Source organism: Solanum tuberosum, unplaced genomic scaffold, assembly GCF_000226075.1.
Source record: "Solanum tuberosum cultivar DM 1-3 516 R44 unplaced genomic scaffold, SolTub_3.0 scf00172, whole genome shotgun sequence".
Classification (NCBI taxonomy): domain Eukaryota; kingdom Viridiplantae; phylum Streptophyta; class Magnoliopsida; order Solanales; family Solanaceae; genus Solanum; species Solanum tuberosum.
In genome coordinates this window covers 843,388-861,306 of record NW_006239095.1, presented here as the reverse complement: position 1 = coordinate 861,306, position 17,919 = coordinate 843,388, and the positions used below count along the sequence as shown (strand labels likewise).

At 36.4% G+C, this 17,919-nt stretch overlaps 1 protein-coding gene across 1 annotated transcript in view; it reads left to right on the top strand.

The window, feature by feature from the left end:
• LOC102590221 (callose synthase 9) overlaps window positions 1–16,516 on the top strand; it is a 49,103-nt gene extending 32,587 nt beyond the window's left edge. Inside the window, exons 29-52 of the mRNA XM_006354133.2 lie at window positions 560–657; window positions 737–827; window positions 940–1,100; window positions 1,176–1,285; window positions 3,170–3,304; window positions 5,526–5,594; window positions 5,681–5,858; window positions 6,003–6,117; window positions 7,712–7,831; window positions 10,358–10,473; window positions 10,552–10,635; window positions 10,711–10,823; window positions 11,222–11,274; window positions 11,343–11,519; window positions 11,684–11,731; window positions 12,033–12,191; window positions 12,914–13,027; window positions 13,107–13,195; window positions 13,370–13,528; window positions 13,607–13,709; window positions 14,409–14,528; window positions 15,089–15,139; window positions 15,230–15,412; window positions 16,030–16,516. Of these exons, the coding sequence (XP_006354195.1) occupies window positions 560–657; window positions 737–827; window positions 940–1,100; window positions 1,176–1,285; window positions 3,170–3,304; window positions 5,526–5,594; window positions 5,681–5,858; window positions 6,003–6,117; window positions 7,712–7,831; window positions 10,358–10,473; window positions 10,552–10,635; window positions 10,711–10,823; window positions 11,222–11,274; window positions 11,343–11,519; window positions 11,684–11,731; window positions 12,033–12,191; window positions 12,914–13,027; window positions 13,107–13,195; window positions 13,370–13,528; window positions 13,607–13,709; window positions 14,409–14,528; window positions 15,089–15,139; window positions 15,230–15,412; window positions 16,030–16,266 (2,883 nt within the window). The 3' untranslated portion in view covers window positions 16,267–16,516. The remainder of the gene's footprint in view (window positions 1–559; window positions 658–736; window positions 828–939; window positions 1,101–1,175; window positions 1,286–3,169; window positions 3,305–5,525; window positions 5,595–5,680; window positions 5,859–6,002; window positions 6,118–7,711; window positions 7,832–10,357; window positions 10,474–10,551; window positions 10,636–10,710; window positions 10,824–11,221; window positions 11,275–11,342; window positions 11,520–11,683; window positions 11,732–12,032; window positions 12,192–12,913; window positions 13,028–13,106; window positions 13,196–13,369; window positions 13,529–13,606; window positions 13,710–14,408; window positions 14,529–15,088; window positions 15,140–15,229; window positions 15,413–16,029) is intronic.
• Window positions 16,517–17,919: the final 1,403 nt, after the last annotated feature.

Genomic DNA, 17,919 nt, shown 5'->3' with positions numbered 1-17,919 from the left:
AACACTGGAGACTAGATAGTATTGAACTTCTGTTGGAACAAAGTTTGAAAATCAGTGATCTGCTTTAGCGCTATCTAAGAGGCAGTCAAAGCTCTTGTTGACAGATTTAGCAAACATGTTCCCTTAGAATGGTCAAAAGACTCGAATCTAGGGTCTCCCCTTGTGCATGTTCTGTGACTTCCGAGTGTCTGCTGCTCTCATCAAGTCCTACCGCTGCACGCCAGGCCCCTCATCCCCTTGCGAACATCCTCTTTCTTCATTGTGTTTAAGATGAAATTAATGAATTTGAACGCTCTCATATCCACATGTTCATGGTACGTCTTGTCATACACAGAGACCTTTCAATAGGTGATGCATACTTCTTTCCAATTCCATATCAGAAAACTGCATTGGTCACATGCATTTTGTTTTCTTTACTGTCTTCTTTTGCATCCATTGTTCGGTGACCTCTTATTTCAGTTGAGAGGATTCCTCTTTCATTGTCGGTTTTTAAAAGGACTGAATGAATAATTATCTTCCTGCCTTTCTGTTTATGATCTGTTGAAATACTCTCACGTAGAAAAAGGAGCATACACCAGAGCTTGAAACTGGGGCTGTTAAAGCTATTCAAGATCTGTATGATGTTCTGCGACTTGATGTCCTTCGCTTCAACATGAGGTATTTCATATAACTCATCATATTTCTGGGATTATTATACTCTTGAGTGTGGTGCATAATTACTATGATGTCATTTCAGAGACCACATTGACACATGGAACACTTTGTCAAAAGCAAGGAATGAAGGCCGGTTGTTCTCAAAGTTAAAGTGGCCGAGAGATGCTGAGTTGGTAGGCTTGCATCTGGTTTCCTTTTCCATTCCATTAGTTTTTTTCTGTCACCTCTCTGCTCCTTTTCCTTTGAGCTCACTAAGTTTTCTAAAAATGCACTAAATATATGCAGAAGGAACTGATTAAAAGACTTTATTCTCTCCTAACTATTAAAGAATCTGCTGCCAACATACCCAAGAATCTTGAAGCTAGGCGTCGGTTAGAGTTCTTCACCAATTCTCTTTTCATGGAGATGCCTGTAGCGCGACCTGTCCGTGAGATGCTATCCTTCAGGTATGTTCTTTCACATCCTCACTGTTTATTTAACTGTCTTCAGACCCTTTGTGTGATAAATTTTTACTCTTGCAGTGTGTTCACCCCATATTATTCAGAAACTGTTCTTTACAGCATGTCAGAACTCCTTAAGAAAAATGAAGATGGAATTTCTATTCTGTTTTACCTCCAGAAAATATATCCAGGTAATCATTGTTTCTTTGTGCAAAGCATTAGGCAGAAATAGATGGTATTTTCCATTCACATCACTTGATCTTATTTCTCTGCTGCTCATTTAACGACTGAAAAAAATAAATTGTGCTGAGATTTTAAACTATTGATAGAACTTATTTCTTTTGATCCCAAAAGTAGTGTTTCCCTTTTCCCCCGTTCTAGCTAATTGGCACTGCTTAACTGATTGGTTTTATCAGTTTTTGTTCTTAGTGTCCTAAATTTTCTTTTTTCTTTTGAAGAATTTTGTTCTTAGAGTTCATCTCACGTTTCTTCGTAGAGTATTTCAAAGTCAACTTTAAAATCACTAATTCTGAGATGAAAATGCAAATTGTATCGAGCTCCAAAATGTTAAGAATAAATTGACTTGCATCTTTTCCTAGGAAAATTCTTATTTTACGGTTCTGTTATATCCTGCAATGTTAAGTTTGATTGAAACTATATTAGTTGATATTTTGGTAGCTTTTGCTTGTCTGGATAAACACTTCTAGTGGTATATTTTAGGCCATGTAAGAAACCATATAGAAGGATAAAAGCATGTCCTAATGGTCTTTTGTTGGAGTAATTTTCTTCGTTGAATCTTTGGGTCATGTTTGAACCTACATGGTCCATGACTCTGGTTTCTGTATCCTTTGCTGTGTGTAGGATATGCATTTTATTAGATGACTCTCCCCTACTTTTCTGATTTGTCAGTATAGAGGAAATGTCTACAACAACAATGACAACATTTTTCAAAACAGGTTTTGTCGAGGAAATGCCCGAGTAATGGAAATTGGCATTCAACCTAATATCCTTACCAAAAAATATAAAATCTAATATCCATAATATGTCTCATTGATTCTATTCTCTTTCCTTTGAAGATCTAGCCATAAACAAGGGTTTCTGGCAGGGAATACTGTGTGACACACTGTCTAAGGAACACTTGTATTAGCTCATTCGGTGTTTGCCTATGTCAAGGCAACACAGAATTGGGGAGAGGTGATTAGACATGACATGAAACATCTTCAGCTCACCAAGGACATGATCGTAGATAGGAAAACATAAAGTTCGAGGATTAGGGTTGAGGGTTAGTAGGTAGTCGGGCGATTTCTCTCTTCCTGTGGGAGAGCATGGGTCTAACATAGAGCACCTTGGCCGTTCCCTCTTCTACTTAGCATTATCATCAGTATTATTCTATTATTATCTTATTCTTCAATTGTATTACCTCTGTTATTTCTTTTACTTTGGTTATATTTACTATTCTTGCTGTCAAATATTCTAAAATTCTGCAGTATTTTCACCATAGCATTTACTCTTGTATTTTTCAATTCTGTTTTAAAAATCGATTTCCTTGAGCCAAGGGTCTATCGGAAACAACCTCTCTACCTCACACAAGGTAGGGCTAAGGTCCGCATACACCCCATCCTCCGCAGACCCACTTGTGAGGTCACACTGGGAATTTTGTTATTGTTGTGGTGTTTGCCTATGTCCTTCCTGACATACTCTCCTTGGTTGTTGGCTCTATGGAACTTTAGTATCCCTTATTATCATCTCTGGAAACAGAGAAGAAGACGAACAATGCTGGTTGGTGATGTGTATTTAGAGTGTTGTAAGCATACATCTTCAACTAATAATCTACTGCTAATTGTTGGTCAATCTCTGATTAGCTGGTGACATGTAGTTAGAATGTTGTCTTCAGGATGCTTTTAAGTGTCTTCAGGATGATTTCATTGTAGGCATTCCCTTTGTTTGAATATCACATTTTTGCTGCAGTTATGACTGTTTCTTGATTTAGTTGACTCATAGTCTTAGAAGTTACATTTGAATGATAGTCTCCTTATCTCGTTTCACTGAGAGGAAAAAGAAATTGTTGGATGCAGATGAATGGAAAAACTTTCTTGCACGAATAGGTCGTGATGAGAACATCTCAGAGAAAGAACTTAATGATAATCCAAATGACATACTTGAACTTAGGTTCTGGGCTTCATACCGTGGGCAAACATTGGCCAGAACTGGTACTTCTTATTTCTCTACTCTCTTCTAAAATTTGTAGTATATGCTGTATCCTTCAATGCTTATTACTACACCTGTGACTGCATCCTGTACCTGAGGAATGACGTTTAGGTGTTACATCAAATTGATTCTTACCTGTTTTAGGTTTGGGATAGATCATTTATTTTTACTTTGGACTTAAAATATCAAGGATCAAGCTGTCTACTTGCTCTGTCTTACTCTTTGCAAGACTTCTACTTTGATGCTACTACTACAATAACTATGCATCAATCCCAAGCTAGTGTATAATGTGGATTCACCATGGATTGACAAGTTTACGTTGGCTGGCCCACTTTTTACCGGTCAATGGAATCTTTTTGCTCAAAACTCGGATTTGAGTAGTCATTTATTTGGCACCACTCAAGGGGTGGGAACTTCCACTCTAACTCTTCTTGGGGGATTCCATCCACTGTGTGGGGCCTTTATTCAGGCTTGAGACCCCCAATGTAAGCAACTACACAGACCGAGTTGACAATCCCAAGCTCACTTGTAGTTCGATACGTAAGATAAAATACCAATATCCTTTATTACTCACACAAGTGTCCAGAACTCAAATTCATGAAAGATTTTCAGAAACCAACCCTGTCTCTCTCCCCAACCCACTTTCAGCCACTTATTCTCCTTACTCAGTGTTAGGGCACTATCATTTAATTCAATACTTTGGCCAAAAAAGATGATTACAGCCATCAGTTTTGTTGGTGGAAAGTTTTTCGTAGTCACAACTGGAATGGAAGAAAGAGAGAAACATGAAAGTAGGGATGCCATTGCTTGTCTTTCTCTTACTGTGCTATTCCGAGTAAAAAACAAAACCTTGACACCAAGTAAAATGAAAGGAATGAATCTTTGACCTATACTTGCCTTATTGTGCTACTAAAGACGAAAATAAATATATGAAGAAATTTCAGTTGATTTTAGACAGAAGTCTTTTTACCTAAATCTTTCTGCAAAGGCATGGATGATACAAATTATGTAAATTATACTAGAAGTTATAGATGATTTGAACAAATTGTTAACATTTTCAGTTTCATAGAAAAAAAGAAGAAAGAAGTTTAGAACAAATTGTTTAAAATAAAAGAAAGGATGAATTGAAGGTGTTCAATGAAGGGTGAGTATAAGATGATACTGTTTGAATTTATTTGCAAAAAAGAGTGATCTTGCTTAAGAGATGAATGACTATGACATGATTAGGACCAGAGAAATCTTGAAAATATATTTACAATGTAAAATGAAGACTTGGACCTTTTGGCCATGACAATCAATTCACTATTTATCTGGATTTATTTCACTTAGTTTGAAAATTGGCGTTTGGTCATGAAAATTCTGAATCTAACTTGAAGTTGTATTTGAAATTTGAAGAACACCCAAAACCTTGTTTTCACCTTCAGTTTTTACACTTTCACTATATTTTTCTTTTCAAATTTTACCTAAATCTTTCATTTTCTATAAAAATGGCTCTATTTAAATTATATTTCATGTTTTTTAGGACAACTTCGAACACCAAATATTATTTGCAAAAATTCTAACTAAACACAATTCCAGTTTCAAAAATCCAAATAAAGGGAAAATATTTGTAATAGTATGTAGTAGCAATCTATGACCTTATGTGACTATGTATTTTGAGATATTACTCTTTTAGAGAAGATTTGATTGTATGTTTCAGGTAAGTTTTTCAAGTTGGGTGATTTTGGCAGCTTTTAGAAATGGGTGGGTGGGTTGTAAACCTTATTAGAAGAAGTACATTCAAATTCTAAATATTCTTTGCAAAAAGTATGGCTTAACGCAGCATCAACTTTAAAAACTTCAAATGAAGTGAATGATATTCAATTTTCATGGCCAAATGCCCACTTAAATTTCTGCTAAAGTATGTGAAGGGAGAGGGCTGCTCTTGAAGAAGAAGTTGAAAGTTGAATTTTCTGTCTCTTGTGATGGAAAAGTTAATCGATGGGCTGGTGAGGCAAATTTTTAGGATTGGAAGTTCAGTGTATTAGAAAAGACAAAAGCCCTAAAAATGGTAAATGATCACTAAAAAATGTTTATAGGTACTTACTGGGCATATCCTGTGTGCATGCTTGTGCTAGCTTGCTAGGTAGGTTCTCATGCTTTCCTTTCTTGGATAATGTTGCATACCTGCTTGTTTTTCTTATAAATTTCTTTCCCTTACACAACCTTTCTGGAGTTTTGCAGTTCGTGGAATGATGTACTACAGGAAAGCACTAATGCTTCAATCGTATTTGGAAGGGATGATTACTGGAGGTTTGCTTTTCTGAAAACCCAAAACAACAAATGATTTGGTTGATTTTCTCTTCCTTCACCAGTTCTCATCTTCTGTACTTTGTTAGATACTGAAGCAGGAACTACACCAAATGAAACTACGGATACTCAAGGATTTGACTTGTCTCCTGAATCAAGAGCACAGGCAGATCTGAAATTTACGTATGTTGTCACATGCCAGATATATGGGAAACAGAAAGAAGAGCAAAAACCCGAGGCTGCAGATATTGCGTTACTAATGCAAAGGTGATATTTGTGCATTTAGATTTTAATGAATGTAAAGGATAGATTCTATTTTTTCCTTAATTCAGAAAAAGAAGAAGAGTATATTCTGTTTTAGAGCTGATGTCAAAACCACTTACCTGACTTTGGGATCGACTTTCGTTGTAGAAATGAGGCTCTTCGAGTTGCTTTCATTGATGAGGTTGAAACTCTTAAAGACGGGAAGGTGAATAAGGAATATATCTCAAAGCTTGTAAAGGCTGACATCAACGGCAAAGATAAGGTGCCATTCTTTTTCTGCTCGAAAATCGGCTTAAGGGCATCTATGTCATTACCATTATGCTTTTTCTATTTAGTCGTCACTTAAAAATTTGTTCTGTTTTTTTTTCATCATGTAATATACGTAAATAGTGGTACAAAATATGCAACTTTTTGTGCTTTGGAGTTCAGTAAATTATTAAAAAAATTGCATCAGCTCTTTAGAATTTGAAGCATAATCTGAATGAAGCTGGGTCTTCTCTTACAAGTGCTGTTTAGTGAGTTCTTTTCCTGTTAGGCTGTTGCTATATTTGCAATTACCCTACCTTGTGTTGAGGTTCTAAAATGTCAACATGCGGAAATGGCGTTGTGTTGCATCTCAAACTAAAAATGTCCTACATACATGGGAAAAGGAAGTAAGTGGTTTTATAAGTTGGGTCCTATGGTTGATAGTCCTAGAGGTCCTTTTTGGGTTATTACAACTTTCTACACCCCTAGAAATTAGAATGAGTATATCTCAGCCTGTATCTGTTCAGTTCTTTAAGTTGTGTAATGAAAAAAAGGGTCTTTTAAGTATTGACTTGGACCTTTTCAACTCAAGCTATTCCAAACGGTAACAATAGTTGGAGTTTGTTGGAAGTGTACAAGCAAAATATGTTGTCTCAGACCTTGTGGTCTCTAGTTGTTTTGGATGGCAAGTGGCAACATAAGTGGGCTAAATGAAATCTCATGGGTTAAGTCCTACATTTGCAAAGAATTAAATGGAAGCTTGCCATAGACACCACACAAGCTTACATCTACAGTTCTCCATCACCTATTGGATCTACAACGAGGATATTCCTCCTTTGAGGGTGAATTTCGGGTTCTAAACTAGACAAATTTGATACCCTTCGGGGTGGCCCAGTGGTTTGGACTTGGGACTTCCATGTTGGAGGTCTCAAGTTCGAAACCCCTTGCCAACGAAAGCAAGAGGTTTGCCTTCTGGGTTGATCTCGTCGCACCGGGCTTGCCTAGTGCGGGTTACCTCTCTTATGTGGTTTGCGAGCTATTGCATAGGAGCGGGGGTTTTACCCTGCGCGCACCCAAATGGTAGCGGCTATGGGTTTCCCTTGTCATCAAAAAAAAAAAAAAAAACTAGACAAATTTGATGCTAGTAGGAAAAGGGAAGCAAAATGAATCACTTGCATGGTCATTGACACTTAAGCATAAAAGTCTGTCTTTTTGGAACAAGTGTTGGCTGTGATAAATGGTCATAAAGTAATGATTGACGAACAAACAATAACATAAGAATGTGAATTGCAGTTGGTAGAGTTTGCTACAACTGTTGTCTTCTTAATTCTGGTAAAAAACAATCAAAAGTAGGATGAGAGGTAGGATGAGAGGCAATGATTAAGATGAGAGGTGCTGTTTTCTGATTGGTGCTTTCCTCAGCCATTTGCAGGAATTTTATGTAGAGTAATATAATATTCTTTTTCTGGAACTGTTTTGATTATAAAAAAAATTAGTATAATGTTCTGAATTTGTATTTGATAAGCTATCATTTTCAGTGTTCGGACTTTTGCCCTCTACATTAAAATTGTAACGCTTGTACTTGCTTGTTCTTTTCTACACGAGTGCAGGAAATCTACTCAATTAAATTGCCTGGAAATCCTAAACTTGGTGAAGGAAAACCTGAAAATCAAAATCATGCCATTGTCTTTACACGTGGAAATGCAGTGCAAACAATTGACATGAACCAGGTAGCCAAGCATTTAATGTTTTGTTGACTGTTAGTCTGTACCTTTTGGTGTACTTCTTGTATACGGCCATTTTGGCCCTCTTGAGTTTTTTTGGCTTCCAATTTTGGCCATTTTTAAATGTTGGATCATAAGGGGGGGTAGCAAGACTCAAAAAAAGTGGTGGAAGCTAATACCATCATGCATATGGTGGTCAGTGTGGATGGAAAGAAATGGGAGATGTTTTGAAGATAGATCTAATTCCATTCACAAAGTAAAATGGAATTGTTTGGTATCTTTACTTTTTTGGTGTAAACAGCTCTGCATAGAAGATGTAGGTCAAATTATAGAATTAATAGGGAGCTTGTAATTTTGGTTAGGGCTGTAAATTTTTGAAGGTGGCCAACATGTCCTTAATGCTGATGAATACAACTTTACCAATGTTCAAAAAAAAATAAAAAAAAATAGGCGATGATCCCTGTTTACTAAGTAACTTTAGGGTGGATTATAACAAAAGGGGGTGTTCATATCTAAGTCCTAACTAAAGCCTAATCTTCTCCAGCAGGGTGGCCATAGTGAGATAGAGCGGTGATCCAAATAAAAAATAGAGTGAGCAGGGAAGGGAGATATGCTCCAATAATTAAGTGATATGTTGTTTATGTTGAAGAAAACCCTTCCACAGTGAGTATAGTGGTGAAATGAAGTGCGGAGTTCTTTTAATAGTTCTACAGAATAATTTTATTATCAACTCTTTGAAGTACCTAGTTCAGCCCTTTATCAACATCTGAGAACCATTTAATTTTCTACCTTCATTTTTTCTTTTAAAAAAATACATATTTATAAGAAATGAACCTTTGACATAATACAACCCCAAAAGCTAGCTCATGAGGTAAGTATTGCCTAAGACCATATAAGGAGACAAAGTTCGCCATCCCATACTGATGTGGGAATCTACCTCCCTCGCGCGCCTTTGCTAGCAACTAGAGCATGAACAACATAATATAGAGCCCAACATCGGGTGAGCAAAGAATTGGGTAGGATCTGATTCTGATATTGAGTCCCAACAATACAACAAAAATCAATCAGAAATAGGAAACTCTCCGGAAACAGTGAAACCTCGCCATGAAAGGTGACTGCCTGGTCGGAAAGTTGTATGTAGAGAACCTGGATGGGTGATGTCGGAATGTGACTCACAAGTTACCTTTCTCAAAAAAAATGTCGGAATGTGACTCAACTGTGTGAAGAGAGTGGCCATAAAAGACCACAGGCGTTGCCTCATGACATCAAAAGGTAGGTGCATGTGGCAGTGCATGAGGTGCGTGAAGCACTTTCCGGTAGTAGGCTTTCTTGAGCTGGTTCACACAATTGTGAGGTGTCTCCCAGTGGTATTGGTTTGTGCACAATGCTGACAGAGAGCGACACACTGGCAGGAAAAATTGTGTGACAGCGATGCTTCTCTCTAATAAATATGTTGCTGGTAGCTGCACAATAAGTAATTTTCTCACCTACAAATTATAGTAGTTATATCAAGTCCTCGTCCACTCACTTATGTTGGAATCTAGCACATTTCCTATTCCCTTCCAAGGGCAAGGAGGGGTCTAATCAACAGCGATAAATGCTAAGATTCCCTGACAATTTTGTTACGTGATGGTCTAGGTTTTCTGGGAATACATGAGTGGTATCTGTTATCATGGAAACTTTTGGCAGTATTTTAGCCAACTTCTGGTGCATGTAACTTGCTTCTTGAGCTTTCCGCTGAGGAAATTAATCCTACAACAACAACTTCTTCCCAACAGCCCTACACACTGATTTCCTTGCTTTAGGACTTGTAATTTCACCCTTTGACCGCAGATCCTGGCCCCCTTACCCTCTGCTTGCCTCTCCACCTCCCATTTCTTAGTCTTCTAGTGTGCCCTCAGTACTTCAGCACCTTGGGCCATTTATTTATTCGTATTTTTACCTTTTATATATTAATGTGTATTCTAACTGACCCCAACTATCTTCATCCAGATGTTTCTATTTAGTCGCTTCTAATTACTCTGTACAGTTGTAATTAGAAACTTTATCTTTTTTGACGACTATTTGAGCAATTTATTGTGATAATAACATCTTTTGTTTATGAATGTATTTATTGGATCAGCTTGTTGTACACCTCTTCAAATAGTCTCTCTATCTTGTTATTTGTCAAATGATTTTCGCACATATTTTTTTCATTCATTGTGTCTTCTTAGTGTTACAGTTTTATCTTGCTTTATTGTATTTTGTTTTGCAATTTGATTGCACATTGATACTGCGATGTTGCAAATTTTATGAGCAAGCTTTCTAGTTTCTTCTCTCTTTATTGTTTTTTATTATTTTGTATGTTTTGGTTGCTTCTCTTAGCCTTCATAGATTTTCCCAGTCACACAGATAAACAAACCAACCTTTCATCTTTGATTGTCTGAGGCGAGTTACATATTTATATTACCACTAACAGGACAAGTGAGACTCCATTTCATTTGATATACCCAATCTTACCTCGACCTCTCACTATGATTTGATCTACCACAGGATAATTATTTTGAAGAGGCACTGAAGGTGAGGAATCTTCTTGAGGAGTTCTTCCAAGATTATGGCATTCGTCTTCCTACAATTCTCGGTGTTAGGGAGCATGTGTTCACTGGCAGGTAATTTTGAATCTGATGAAATATGCTTGTGTCGTTGTGTTTTCTGAACAGCCATCTTATATGGGTTTTATGTTTCAGTGTTTCTTCGTTGGCGTCCTTCATGTCTAACCAAGAAGCTAGCTTTGTGACAATGGGCCAACGTGTTCTGGCAAATCCTTTGAAGTGAGTAGGCATTTATTATGATGATATTTTTATTGCACAGGGAGTCAATTTGTGACAGATTGTGAAATTCTTCAGAGTTCGTATGCACTATGGACATCCAGACGTCTTTGACAGAATTTTCCATATTACTCGAGGTGGTATCAGCAAAGCATCACGTGTGATTAATATCAGTGAAGACATCTTTGCAGGTAACCGTTTTGCTACTGAGCACTCCATGTTGTGCATCTCCATTTTATATCTTCTTGGTTAGAAGCTTTCTCACATAAGAAGATATCTCCTGGATTAGTGTAAATCGCTATAGCTTATAGGTTCATATGATTCTTCTCTGCTGCTAGCATACTTATTCTCAGCTTGTGTCGTCTTGTTTGAACTGCATCCGTACTTTTGGTTCATTTCTCTTAAATCTTCAACCAGCTACATGTTAGTCGTGTAATTAAATATAATTGTAAAGTAAATCTTTACAAGTCTTTTTCTTAACGTGACACTCAAAAGCACTATTTAGAAAGATTGGCCAAAAAACACCTCAAAATAAGCAGATTCTGGATGATTGGCCAAACAGTCTAAATACTTTCAAGTATAAATACAGGGTTTAATTCAACGCTACGGCAGGGAAATATTACTCACCATGAATACATCCAGGTAAATTTTTTCCAACCTTTCTGTCTTTGAATACATATGATTGCAGTGCCTAAACTAAGACCATGCAGGTTGGCAAGGGACGAGATGTTGGACTCAATCAGATTGCGTTGTTTGAAGGAAAAGTTGCTGGTGGTAATGGTGAACAAGTTCTAAGCAGAGATGTTTACAGGCTTGGCCAGCTCTTTGATTTCTTCAGAATGTTATCGTTCTACTTTACAACTGTCGGATATTACTTCTGCACAATGGTACAAATTCACATTTTAATGCTATAAGTCTCTGTTGTTAGTTATGATCTCTTAGACTTTATTGCATGAGGTTTGTTCTGGGTTGTGCTTTTATATGCTTGTTGCAGCTATCACCTCCAGGTATATGGTGGTATTTCTGACAGACCCTTTAAACTTTTGTGCAGTTGACAGTTCTTAGTGTTTATGCTTTTCTCTATGGCAAGGCATACCTGGTAAGTACTGAACGATTTTTTGCTTTGAGGTACATTTTGTACAAGTTATAACTCCAGATGTTTAAGCTATTAAGATAGGGTTGCACAGTTTTGCCTTCCTGAGTAAGCTAAGGTTACTCATTTAGTCGACCTATTTCTTTGCACTAGTGTTATTGTCATGGTGCAGTTAGCATTTTGATAATTCTGGAGAAAATAAACTTCTTCTTCCAAATTATGTGAACCTTTTGTTAGATATTCAAGAATTATGTTTATTTAATATTTATGTTCTGCCTCTTTCTGAAGCTGTCAATTTTTTCTCCAGGCACTATCTGGTGTTGGTGCAACTATAAAGGATAGAGATGATATATTAGAGAATACTGCTCTTAGTGCTGCTCTCAATGCGCAATTCCTTTTTCAGATTGGTGTGTTCACAGCGGTTCCTATGATTCTGGGTTTCATTCTGGAACAAGGTTTCCTAAGGGTATGTTTCTTAGGTCCTTGTGCCATAGTTTGATCTATTATGCCTAGAGAAGTTCCATTATCTTTATCAAAAAAAATATTATGCCTAAAGAAGTTCCATTACTTTACCAAATGAGTTCGAGTTCATGATTGACTAATATTGAGTGATTACTTGAGTCTTGATATGGTTAAAAATTTATTCCAGTGACCATTGAATATTTTCTTAGCTTCTTATCTTTCATTTTAGAACAATCTCTTAGTTTGCTGCACCTACTTTACCTTCCTAGCTATAAAGTTGATATATTTTTCTGCTTTTGTCTTATTCCCACTAATCGGTCCATCAATATCCTCTCAAAAGCTATGTTGTTTTGACAACTTCAATTATTTTTTTCAAAAAAAGTTAATGTAAAAGGGAAAGGTGTTTTGGTGTCTGTAGTGTTCTTGAAGATTTCTTAGTGTTTTGTGATTGGAAAGAATTTTTCTTGAAAAACACCTTTAAAATTAAAAAGAAACTAATTGAAGATCTAATCAAAGAGGTATCATGCTTAAACTTTTTGCAATAGTTCAAGAAAAATATCATGGAGAAAGCAACTGATCTCTATGAAGGATTCATCAAATGCTGCTGCTAATTCTGTTTTGTTGTCTTTCACATTTAAAATCTAGTGCTATATTTTATGACATTTTTCATGGCTCTCTCTGCCTGTCCATTTTCTATTCTCACTGGCATCATTCTTGTCGTTGCAGGCTGTTGTTGGTTTTGTCACTATGCAGTTTCAGCTTTGCACTGTCTTCTTCACGTTCTCCCTTGGCACTAGGACACATTACTTTGGTCGAACCATCCTCCATGGTGGTGCAAAGGTAGGTCCATCTTCTTATGCTACTCAAATATTCTTATTCCTCTGTGTAAATCTAATCAGAAAATCTTATTTTTTAACAGTATCATGCAACCGGTAGGGGATTTGTCGTTAAACACATCAAGTTTACAGAGAATTATAGGCTCTACTCCCGCAGTCATTTCGTTAAGGGGTATTTCTCTCTCTATTTCTCTCTGTAAGGCATACGGCGTACAGAAATTTCACGCCCTTGTGTTTGTGTGTTGGTGTGATTGCATGCACACACATGTGCACACTTCTATGTGGTCATCTTTTGTCATAGCTCTTTTCTATCCTAATGGAAGTTTTACCAATCTTTGACCTTCAGCATGGAAATTGTGCTTTTGTTGGTGGTATATGCTGCTTACGGCTACAACGAGGGTGGTGCTTTATCCTACATACTTCTCACTGTTAGCAGTTGGTTCTTGGCTATTTCTTGGCTTTTTGCTCCATATTTGTTTAACCCAGCAGGATTTGAATGGCAGAAGTAAGTAATGTTTTATTATGTTTGGAGGTTTATATATAGTTGCACGTTTGTTGTCATCATTTTTGTGCTCCTCTATAGGACGGTAGAAGACTTCCGTGACTGGACCAACTGGCTTCTTTATAGAGGTGGAATTGGTGTTAAAGGAGAAGAAAGTTGGGAGGCTTGGTGGGATGAAGAACTGGTATGAACTATACTTTGATACGAATGTGGTTTTTGACCTTCGCGATTGATCTCCATCAGTTCTCTAATGAATAATGAAATAGGGGTAATGATAGATAGTCTAGTATTGTGCAAAACTACTAATAGTAGATTTTTTAAATAGGTCATTGCCACCTATGTCAAGTCCCTGTCAGTGATTTAAATTCAATTGATGACTCGATTTAGCTGTCAGAATGCCTTCATTAAATTATCCCCAAGGTTTCCAAAGCATATTTCAAGAATTTGTATTGGTTTATTATGAGTTGGTGAAAGTATAAAGGTAAACAACTGATTGTAAGAACTTCAAATGGGTAGTGTTGTGTCATTACTCTTCTCTTTCATTTTATTTTTTGCTTTTCCTAATTAATGCCGAACTTACTTATAGTGGATTCATTTAACCCCTTTGTGATTGTATTTATGTCTGCCTTTCTTGCTTTTGACCCTGCATATAAATTTTCAGAACTAGATATGGGAATTCTTGTAACGTTTAAGCATATATACATATATGCTCAAGGCATGTAATTCCTTGAATTGTTCTTTATAATTTCTTTGTTGTGTGATGAGTACATTGACTGCTTTTTTCCTTAACTGTCAATGTGTAACAGCTTTAGTCTATTGGCAATTCCTTATATCATTCATTCTTTTCTAAAAAATTTGATGACACCTTCGTGTTTTTTGACAGGCTCATATTCGAACCTTTGGAGGAAGGGTGATGGAGACCATTCTTAGTTTACGATTTTTTATTTTCCAATACGGCATTGTCTATAAGTTAGATGTTCAAGGAACAAATACATCTTTAACGGTATTACTGTTACTCTTTGCCTAAATTTTATTTGTTTTTGTTATAATTTTTTTCCCATCTGTCTTAATTTGGAATTACAAGACTTGATAAGTGATGTGTATTTTTGGGGGACCATCTTTTAAAACATACCCGCTTTACTGAGGGAGCCAGTTTATTCTAACCATTATCTATTTTTCAAAGGCCTAGTTGTCATCATATTGTAAAATGTTCAGTATACACACTGAGATTTTGTATCTACCACATGTCTGAAGGACCAAAGTAATTCTTAACCGAAGTTGCTGCTCATAAAATTTGATGTTGTGTGGAAACAAGTTTCACTACCACTCAGTCAGTGATGAGAGAACAAAGTTCTTTGTTAGTTTTTACAATCTAATTAAGCACAAGATAATCTAAATGAAGTATACAGATTCAACTGTGAACCACGTACAGTTCATTAGAAGCCACATACATTTTACTCTCATTGCTTTGTCTTCCTGTACAATCAATTTTGATGTGACTATCATTAACTGTCTATCGAGTGATGGCTGACTGCTGGTTCTTGTGGCTTTATTGTTTATCAGGTGTATGGTTTTTCATGGGTTGCATTTGCTGTTATCTTACTCCTCTTCAAGGTTTGAACCAAGTTTCGTGACCTGTTTTAAGTTTTATGATATTGAGTTTGAGGATGTTAAAATGAGATCCATTATTTTGGGATACCACAGGTGTTCACTTTCAGCCAGAAAATATCAGTTAATTTCCAGTTGCTGTTGCGTTTTGTCCAAGGCCTATCGTTTTTGCTTGCCGTTGCTGGTTTAGCTGCTGCTGTTATATTGACAGAACTTACTGTGACGGATGTCTTCGCATGCATCTTAGCATTCATACCCACTGGCTGGGGAATTCTCTCAGTACGTCCTCTTTTCCTTCAAGTCCTGTCTTCTGCTGCTACTTGCTTAATACATATCTAACGTTACAGTAGTTACATTGATAACATTTTGCGCAACATATTTATTTGATAAGGATGGGAAAGTTCACTAATATCAGAATTTTTCAAACTATCAAAGAAGCAAATAAAGTTCAAAATCTAAAGCCTGGATCAATAACTTTCCCTTGGTTTCAGATTTTCAGTTGGATAAACGAGTACATGATTAGTACCTGTGCAGAGCTTTGTATTTGATTTTTTCGCGAGTGTAGTGCATGGTATATGTATATTATTTTCTTCTCTCTTGGTGGAGATGTTTTGAGGTAGGCTAGAAAAAATAGAGGCTTTTGTGGTATATGCTTTTGCTGTAGTTTCGTAGCTTTGGCATCTCTACTGATTGCAGTACTGGCCGTCCTGTACTCTCGTGAAGAAACTATCATACAAGTTATAAGTAGGGTAAATTCAAGTTCCCCTTCCACTATACATTGGTGTTCACTGAAAACATTTTACACAAATCTTGTCTTTGATTGTGCACATCATTCTTTATCCCTTCTGGACTGTATTAATTAATTTCCCGCAAATGCATGTTTCATCATTCGACAGATTGCTGCAGCATGGAAGCCTCTAATCAAGAAAATAGGGATGTGGAAGTCTTTCCGTTCAGTTGCTCGTCTGTTTGATGCTGGTATGGGTGTGCTCATTTTCATCCCAATCGCGCTATTTTCTTGGTTCCCCTTCATTTCAACATTTCAAACCCGGCTTATGTTCAACCAAGCGTTCAGTCGAGGGCTGGAGATCTCTCTTATCCTTGCTGGAAACAATCCAAACACTGGTTTATAATCTCTTCCTTCATCTTCCTCTGATCTTGTACAGAGTAAGAGTGGTTCATATTGTTCAATACATCACTTTTAGGAGCCTTTGGTAGAGTACTTTATGTTATTAGTAATTATTGTAAAATCTGTCAATGTATAGTTTTCAGATATGTAAAATCATAATTTTGACTCTACATGATCCCTCATTATTATTGCACTTCCATTATTGTTTGTATTAAATCAGTTGGAAAAAAAAGAGAGGAAGAATTTAAATCTTATTTTTTACATCTTATGTTCTCAACAAATTATCAAGGATTTATTGTTTGCACGTGTTCTGCCTAGCATACTTATTAGTCCGTTCTAAATTTCAACCTATGAACTTCGATTTGCCTGAGAGTTAGTGGGTCCAGTACAAATGACCTAGTGAGCGATACTCATTTTTACACTACGAACAACATCACTTATTTTTGCTTTTCACAGTCATGGAACAAAGCATTCACGATTTTTGGTTCTTTTAGTGTATATTACACAATTTTCTCCATTTAAAATACGAGTTTTCTTTTTGTACCATGGCTCAAACTCATGACATATGTCTAATTCACTCACACGTGTCATACTCTTATTTATGTTCATATTGCTTATTATAAATATATATTTTAAGATTGTAACGTTGGGCTAATAATAATTTATTTAATCCTAATCCTAATATGGCGGGAAACGTAGTAGGGAATTGCAAGAATGGATTATGGAAGAGGAACCAACCAATCATCCATGAACACACCCACAGTTTTATTTATGTCCATCTTACTTTTGATATCTCGTGTATCTTTTATATTTTGACTAAGGCATTAAGTCGTGTTATTATTAATGAAACTGGAGCTAGTAGTGTTTGATAATTGTAGACAAATTATGTAATATAATTTACATTGTAAAGAACTAATTACATTATTTTTCTATTCTCTTCTAAATAACAAAAAAAATCCTTAAAATATATGAATTTCGGATACTTTTCGGATTCTGACTACCTTCTAATAGACTATCAAACTAAACATCCTTCGTCTCCCCGGAACTTCTTCTTATACTACTCTTACCCATGTTTTTCCAATTTCTATCTATTTTTGGACTCAAACGCTTCTTACTTTCATCTACAATTACATACTTCGTGTTCGGTTCAGACAGATCACTAACTAATTTATCAAATCTTTCTCTCAAGTTCACCTTGTACAACTCCAATTCACTGATGACATTTGTGGGGAGTTTGACACCCCTAGCATAATCATGGAGGAAATGGAGGAGTTCAGTTGGATGGAATTTCCATCCTATGGAGGATATTCCTCCTCTCCATGAAACAGGAAAAGATGGGATATACAACAAGAATCTTTATTCTCTTGGATGTACAACAATGTAGAGCAGAGAATCTTTGTTCTCTTTATGGAGGGAGATCTTTAGAACTAGAGAGGGAAACAAGAGAAGATGGATGAACAACAAGAATGTATGAGAATCTTTATTCTCTTATGGAGGGAAGATCTTTAGAGCTAGAGAGGGACTGAGGGAGAGAACGGAAGATCTTTATAGAGGGACTGAGTGAGACAAGTAGAGAAGAGTCCCTCTTTATAGAGATGTATGACCATCCAAGTCATTTTTGCCTACTCTTGTTTAGTTTCTGCCCTCAGACCCATAA